Source organism: Triticum dicoccoides, chromosome 6A (genome assembly GCF_002162155.2).
Source record: "Triticum dicoccoides isolate Atlit2015 ecotype Zavitan chromosome 6A, WEW_v2.0, whole genome shotgun sequence".
Lineage (NCBI taxonomy): Eukaryota > Viridiplantae > Streptophyta > Magnoliopsida > Poales > Poaceae > Triticum > Triticum dicoccoides.
Window position 1 is genome coordinate 33,643,501 of NC_041390.1, and position 8,471 is coordinate 33,651,971.

An 8,471-nucleotide genomic window follows, 5' to 3' on the forward strand; every position below is an offset into this window, starting at 1 on the left:
ACTGATAGGATAGGAAGACTGAACGAACTGCATTTTCTTATTTCTATTCTAGCTATCTAGAACACCATTTCTTGCGTTTTCAAGACACCCGGTAAAATCAAACTTAATGTATTATATATACTGAATTTGCTCTGATCATGAAGGGAAGCAGCACTTATTATTACTACTTCCAACCATGTAAATCAACTGTATTACCATTTAAGTGTTTATTGCAGGGAGAAGAGAGCACGAAGCACAATAAAACAGAAACAGTAAGAAGACAGAAAATGTAAGCAAAGATCATTAAGCAGGCGAGCTTGCTTCAACGTGTTTCCAGGAAAGCAAATGGCAAATGAACCACAAGGCATGTGCTAATTAACCGAAGCAAGCCAATGTATCTTCATCATCCCAGTTGGCTAATTGTGTCCAGAAATTCGATAATAAAGGGGAGTTGGCAAACTAAATGATTAACTCCTCTTACAGGTCTACTTCCCAGATGACCAGTGCACGCTGTGTAGATGGCTGATCTTCAGGTGAAGCCAAAGAACCTTCAGCAAAAGGGCCATTCCCGCATCTCACCAAACCAGGATACAATTCTAGGTACCTGTGTAGCAATCAATACCATGAATCAAACTAGTCTGTACTGTCCGTTCATGGAAAAGATGAAGTTATACAATCTGACATTTTTTATGATTCAAACATTAACTATCAGCTTAACCATTGTGGAAATCATACCTATGAAAAACTCCAAAGTTGAATCATCTCAGCATTATTGGAAAAACATAGCAATATAAGCAAAGAAAAGTAACAGAAAGAGTAGAAGAAAGTCAATTTGTAGTGCCACGGCTTCAACTTCTATTGTTATCACATTCACATCTTCAAGTTTTTTAGTGCATCTAATCTCAGTAAAACAAGTGATCATGGCTATTAAGGTATAAACAAATGTATAGCCTAAAGATGCAAAATGAAATTCAACTTATTTATTTAACGGAAAAAATGGACTCGCCATTTCAGCAGGATCATCATAAAAATTGACAAAATGAAGAATTGTCTTATAATTTTTAAACCAACTCATTGTTATGGACTTAAGATTATTATCACAATAAGCAGAGATAACAATGTTGAATAAAAGAAATAGCTCGCTTTAAGCTTCTAACTATGCATATATAGGATACATCTATTTGATATTTAAGTTACTTCAAGCTAGTTTTTAATGAAGTTGTCTCCAACTGTTGTGTATCTCATCTTCTAAAAAATTACTTCACCGCTACACTAAACTCGTGAAAAACTTTCCTAGCTCTGACTTGATCACTTGAACCACAGTGTCCAATGGTAATGTTAATAAAAATATGTGAATATTAAGAACAACTTGGCATCATATTTATTTACAATACAGCAGAATGATGCCATAGAGTCGCCTGGGTACAGAAACATAACTGTTCATGTCTCTCACCTTGAGAAAAACTGTACTGCATCAATGTGTTATACAGTTCCGTACTGCATATGTCAGTTGTTACATAAAGAAAATTTTCAACTTGGCCACAGAAACAAAACTGGTGGTATCAGCTAAACTGGATATCACAGGCTAATTTTTTTCCAGATCATAAGAATTACATAAACACCACCACACAACCATTGGGACAGAACACTACAGAACAAAACCGGTATGTATTGAAGAGATCATATCAAGCAGCAAAAGAATAATTGATATGACACTACTTAAAATTGTTAGTTTAACATGAAAGGAAGTGAGAGGCATTCCATCAACCAATTATCATAAAGTAACTTGGTTTTGTAATACCGGCAGTGCAAAGGCATGATATTACCTGCAGCATAGACACTTTCAAATGGATAGCAGCAAGGAAGTATTTTGGTGTCGAAAAGTTTTTTGAACTGCAATTGCTCAAGCTTGAGCGTGAAGAGGCTGGTAGTGGTCTTCAGGAGCACCAAATGAGAGTCCTCAGCAAACCCTTGTATAATTACAACATCCCTTGGATCCAGAGAAAGTAGCTTGTCCAGTTCAATAGTTGTTCCAATCCCCCATGACGCAACACCATGCAAGTCAGTGTTCCTCTTCCATAACTGGGCAATGAAGCCTGACACATAGAGTATACCCAGCTTACCATCATTTGCCTGCATGAGTTTGGGCCACATGACACTAGAAAAATACACTGGCATCCGTATCACGGCCAGGCTCTCCCTCTCCAAATCAAACTCGAGGATATGCGACGAAGTTCCAGAAAGTATCCAATAAAGAGCATGCCCAACCAGCACAGCGGGCTCCATAGTAACATAGGTGACAAATAAGTCGCCGGATTCGGATGTAACGGGTGCTGTGATGAGATTGCCCCACAACCTGGTCTCTGATGAGTAAACGCGGGCGACTGCTTGTCCGTCTTGTATCGCTACCAAGACAACCTGGAAGTGGACGTCCCTGGCAGATGAGCGGAACACCGCCCCGTTGATCATGTACTTGGTCACATCCAACCCCGGCGGGTCGGCTACGTAGTGCTTGTGGCCTGTGACGGGATCCCACACCATGAACTGCAGCCATGTCTTGTCGAAGATTAATACGAGGCCATGGCGGCACCCGAGGAACCAGAGGTCGCCGCGGTCGGACTGCAAGGAGAGGCGCCCGGGCGGAACGCGATCGGGGGCCTCGAGAGCAGGCTCGAATGATATGCCTTCGGCACCTTTGTGGAAGCAGCCGAGGAGTGGAGGGTTGCGGCGGTGGTGGAGGCGGAAGCGGCGGGAGAAGGCTGGGTCGGAGGCGAGGCTGCGCCATCGCTTGCAGACGAAGGAGGCGCGGGGGAGGGAGGACGGGAGCGGGGGGAGGCGGAGGAGGATCTCGGAGAGCAGATTGTCGTCGTCCAGCGGCCCCGCCGCCACCGCCGCCGGCAACATCTCGGGCTCCTCACAGCTCATGCGGCAGACCAGATGGGATGGTGAAGCAGCCGCCACGCTGGGGATGACTTTTTTTTTTTGAGGCAATCTCGCGAAGCTTTTTTTTCAAACCGTCACAATATTTACATGGACGCCGGGGATGACCTAATTCTACACGGCCAACACGAGGGGGACTCAAATTAATTAAGCCCACTGGAAGAAGAAAGCCCAGGAACAGACATCCCTATGGACCAACAAAAAGGCCCGGCACGCTCAGGGCACACACGATTTTACCTTTTAATTTTAATTTTTTGTGTGCCTGTGGTTTTCAATTCTAAGTTCCCACTTGTTTTAACCTTTATCTCAAAAAAAACTTGTTGTAACCTTTGTGGTTCCGGAAAACTTTCAATTTTTTTTCCTGATATATATGTATTTTCAGCTTGAAACTATAGAAGATTCCATCGATATGTTGCAGATCATTCATCCATAAATCAGAGTTCAAGTGCCGTCAACTGCAATGGTGATATTTTCCGCCATCTTAGGGTTTCCTTTCCTTTCTTTGAGTGGAGTGTTTAGCATATGCAGTGTGGCTTTACGTGGCAAGATTTTCATTCATGAAGAAAAAACACTCATTCGCTTTCTAATATTTTGCTTCAATTTTTAGAGCTCAATTTTAGTAGTTTGGTACTGCTGATAGATAACGAAGACTTCCGTTTTTAGTACTACTAGACTAGAATGGAGGATCTTGCTTGGATGGACATGATCTTTGTCTCCTAATTCCTAAACTAAGGTCGACACCTGCAGGGTAGTGTAACTCTTCAGTTCTCACTCTGCTAGTTGTTAATTTGTACCGTATTACGCTTTACTGCACAAGACCTATAATTAGCAGCTTTGGACACTAGTAGAAAAAGGGTCAAACGTGAAGTACATTAGTGCCGGTTTGTATTTGAGCCGGCACTAATGTATACATTAGTGCCGGTTCCAACGGCTAGCCGGGCCGCTTTCATTAGTACCGGTTCGTGGCGAACCTTTAGCACCGGTTCGTGCCACGAACCGGTACTAATGAGAGTGGTGGCAGGATGTTGCCAGACTGGGGCCCCTCCAGCCCCTTTAGTACCGGTTCGTGCCACGAACCGGTACTAAAGGTCGTCCTATATAAACCCTTCGTCCACCAGCACTCTATTCTTCCCCCTTTCCCCTCTCCCTCTCCTCTGTTCTTCCCTTCTTCCTCTCGAGTTCATCACAAAATTTGCCCAAAATTTGTCAAGATTTGAAGGCCCTCATCCATTCAAATGATCACAAAGGTTAGCAACTTTGTCCTTTCATCTCTTATTGCTAGATTAGCTCTTGCATTGGTTTATATAGTGATTAATTTGTGAGTTTAGTAATTTGGGAGGATATATATATGTGCTAGTATTTGATTTATATGCAATTTGAGGTCAAAAATAACACTTAGTTTGCATATGTAGGTGTGGTTTACTTAGTGCCTTCTAAATCTCCATCGTAACCACCGTCGATCGCCCGCACCGTCCCGTCGCCGGCACCACCTTGTGGTGAGCCTCTTGTTCATGAAATTTTATATAAAAATTGATGTTTGTGTGATTTGGATATATAGTTACTCGTATAATTATCTTACCCGTACGTTGTTTGTTATACATATAGTGCCATGGTTTTGATATCCGTCCCCGTCGGCCCTAGTCCTTGTTATGATTCGGATGTGGTATGTATATTCTCTTTTAAAACTAGTTGCAGTTCGTGTTTATGACAAATTATGCCCATCAAGTTGACATAGAAATTTTTTCTAGGAGGTATGTGAACCGGAAATTCCAACCGACCCTATTGCCGAGAGGTTAAATTTAGTTGAAAGAGAAAACGAGTACTTGAAAGAAAAATTGAAAAGAATTGAGGGGGAGAAGATGGAATTGGAGTTGCATGTTGCCGATGTCGTTGATGATCACAAGATCAAGATGGAGAAAATGCGCTTGAAGATTAGAAAGATTAGAAAATATGCCATCGATAGCGAGGCTTGCTATCATTATGCTGTTGGATCCATTGTTACCTTAGTTGCGATCTTGATCGTATTTGTTGTTGCATTTAAATGCTTTAGCTAAAGAGTTATTTGTTTGTTGCATTTAAGTGTTGTATGAACTTTATGTATGAACTTGTATTAATTGTATGAACTTGTATTAATTTGGTCTATTCGGTGTTGTGTAATGAAGATGAGCCGGCAATGGATGTACGATGACCGATGCTCTCCCCAGTTCGTTGAGGGCGTGCATACTTTTCTGCTTGCGGCTGAGGCAAACAAGCGGACGGATGGTTTTATGCCTTGTCCATGTGCTCGCTGTAAGAATGGTCACAATTACTCTATGTCAAGAACCATTCACGTCCACCTGTTTAAGTCCGGTTTCATGCCCCATTATAATGTTTGGACCAAGCACGGAGAAAGAGGGGTTATGATGGAAGACAATGAAGAAGAAGAGGACGACAACAGCTATCCTGGCCATGGGTTCCCTGAATACGATGATACAACAATGGGGGAAGAAGCTGAGCCGGTAATGCGGGAAGAAGCTGAGCCGGCAATGCGGGAAGAAGCTGAAGAAGAGGCATCAGATGAGCCCGTTGATGATCTAGGTCGGGCCATTGCCGATGCAAAGAGAAACCACGCAAGTGATTTGGAGAAGAAGAAGTTGCAGCGCATGTTAGAGGATCACAAAAAATTGTTGTACCCGAATTGCGTAGGTGACAAGAAAAAGTTGGGCACCATACTGGAATTGCTGCAATGGAAGGCAGAGAATGGTGTATCTGACAAGGGATTTGGAAAGTTGCTGGTAATGATAAAGAATATGCTTTCAAAGGACAACGAATTGCCCGAGAGTACGTACGAAGCAAAGAAGGCTGTCTGCCCTCTAGGGTTAGAGGTGCAGAAGATACATGCATGCCCTAATGATTGCATCCTCTACCGCGGTGAGTACGAGGATTTGAACGCTTGCCCGGTATGTGGTGCATTGCGCTATAAGATCTGCCGCGATGACCCTGGTGATGTCGAGGGCCGGCGCCCCAGGAAGAAGATTCCTGCCAAGGTGATGTGGTATGCTCCTATAATACCACGGTTGAAACGTTTGTTCCAAAACAAAGAGCATGCCAAGGCGATGCGATGGCACAGAGAAGACCGTAAGAAAGACGGAAAGTTGAGAGTACCCGCTGACGGGTCGCAGTGGAGAAAAATCGAAAGAAAGTACGAGAAGGAGTTTGCAGATGACGCAAGGAGCGTATGGTTTGGTCTAAGCGCAGATGGCATTAATCCTTTTGGGGAGCAGAGCAGCAACCATAGCACCTGGCCTGTGACTCTATGTTTGTATAACCTTCCTCCTTGGTTGTGCATGAAGAGGAAGTTCATTATGATGCCAGTGCTCATCCAAGGCCCTAAGCAACCCGACAACGACATTGATGTGTACCTAAGGCCATTAGTTGAAGAACTCTTACAACTGTGGAATGGAACAGATGTACGTGCGTGGGATGAGCACATGAGGGAAGAATTTGACCTAAAGGCATTGCTGTTCGTGACCATCAATGATTGGCCTGCTCTCAATAACCTTTCAGGACAGACAAATAAGGGATACCGCGCATGCACGCGCTGTTTGGACGATACCGACAGTATATATTTGGCTGATAAGAATGTGTACCTAGGACATCGTCGATTTCTTCCGAGCAGGCATCCCGTAAGAAAGAAAGGCAAGCATTTCAAAGGTGAGGCGGATCACCGGATGAAGCCTCGCCACCGTACTGGTGCTGATGTACATGATATGGTCAAGGATTTGAAGGTGGTCTTTGGAAAGGGTCCTGGTGGACAACATGTTCCGAATGACGCTGACGGACGCGCACCCATGTGGAAGAAGAAATCTATATTTTGGGACCTGCCCTATTGGAAAGACCTCGAGGTTCGCTCCGCAATCAACGTGATGCACGTGACGAAGAATCTTTGTGTGACCCTGCTTGGCTTCTTGGGCGTGTATGGGAAGACAAAAGATACACCTGAGGCACGGGAGGACCAGCAACGTATGCACGGAAAAGACGGCATACATCAGGGTCATGCAAGCTACGCTCTTACCAAAGAAGAGAAGGAAATCTTCTTTGAATGCCTACTCAGTATTAAGGTACCGTCTGGCTTCTCGTCGAATATAAAGGGAATAATAAAAATGGCAGAGAAAAAGTTCCAGAGTAACAAACAATATCAATCTACAGTGTGTGCCAAGTAGTGGTGACTTTGCATCTTTCTTGTACTGTAACACATACAAAAAGTTTATCGACATGAATAATGACAGCATTAATCAAAGTGCTTATAACTACTCTCTGGGTAATCTAGAGAGGAAATCGAAGTGCTTAAAACTACTCTGTAAGGAAGAGGAGGGCCTAGCTAGTTGGTCCCCATGGAGTAGAGTAAAACTCGCCATACTTGTGTCCAAGTTTCCTACACTAGTAGAAAACGGAGCTTTAAAACCGGTTCGTAAGGGCCTTTAGTGCCGGTTATGGAACCGGCACTAAAGGGTGGGCACTAAAGGCCCCCCCTTTAGTACCGGTTCGGCACGAACCGGCGCTAAAGTGCCACTACGTGGCGTGAGCTGGCGCCCTGGTATGGGGGACCTTTAGTACCGGTTGGTGTTACCAACCGGTACTAAAGGTTTTTTTTTGTTTTTTTTTAATTTTGGAATTTTTTTTGTTTTTTTTTCAATTTTCAATTTTTCTGAATTATTTGATGATTTAGTCTCTAATCACCTCTCTTAACTGAGGTTTTTTTTTATTTTTTTTGAAAATTTTGGATTTTTTTTTGATTTTTAATTTTTCTGAATTATTTGATGATTCAGTCTCTAATCACCTCTCTTAACTGCTCAAGTGTGGATAACTCATTTCAAATCGCCTAACTTCCCGGCCAGTCACCCATCCTCTCACTCCCCCAGCCTGAGCACGCTTAACTTCGGAGTTCTATTCCCCCTACATTCCAAGTCTGCACTTGTTGTTTTCCTGACAAATGTAAGCTATCAATCCTATTAACCCTCAGCAGTTTAGTTTGAGCATTAGGTCACACGTTTCACCGTTCGAGTTTGAAACTATTATTCTAAAAAACAATAATTATTTAGTAACACTAATATTTCTTAAATAAGTTTGACCACAGTTTGACCATAGTTTGACCAGATTTGACCAAAATTCAAAAAATTAAAATAATTATTTAGTAACACTAAGATTCCTGAATAATTATGTAGTAACATTAATACTTCTTGAATAAGTAGTTTGACCAGATTTAACCAATTTTTTTAAAAAAAACTGAAATTTGACCATACCTTTTTTTCCTTTTGGAATTTGAGGATTCTAAAAAATTGCAAACAGGCCGTAGGCAGTCTTCATCGGATGCGGATTTTCGTGCAGAATTTTTTGATATATTATACGTTTTTCCGACATCATATGCAAAAGTTATAGCCGTTTTACATTTTCCCTACACTTTTTGCAAAACATGTCCAAATCTAAGTTTTCAAAATTTCCTAACTAGTAGATGTAGTAATATAACTACCTCTCGAAGGATTTTATTTTTTAAAGTTTTTATCATTTTCTTT

General features: G+C 42.4%; 1 protein-coding gene across 1 annotated transcript; it reads right to left on the minus strand.

Moving 5' to 3' along the window:
• Window positions 1-350: 350 nt before the first annotated feature.
• Window positions 351-2,437, minus strand: LOC119315352. Its single transcript, XM_037589984.1, has 2 exons — window positions 1,806-2,437; window positions 351-583 (listed from the first exon to the last, which is right to left on the minus strand). The coding sequence occupies exons 1-2, from the start codon at window positions 2,263-2,265 to the stop codon at window positions 576-578; spliced, it is 468 nt and encodes a 155-aa protein (XP_037445881.1). The 5' UTR covers window positions 2,266-2,437; the 3' UTR covers window positions 351-575.
• Between the last annotated feature and the right edge of the window lie 6,034 nt (window positions 2,438-8,471).

Excerpts from the sequence above, each read along its gene's own strand:
- LOC119315352 (XM_037589984.1), bottom strand. The coding sequence starts at position 2,265 with ATGGAGCCCGCTGTGCTGGTTGGGCATGCTCTTTATTGGATACTTTCT.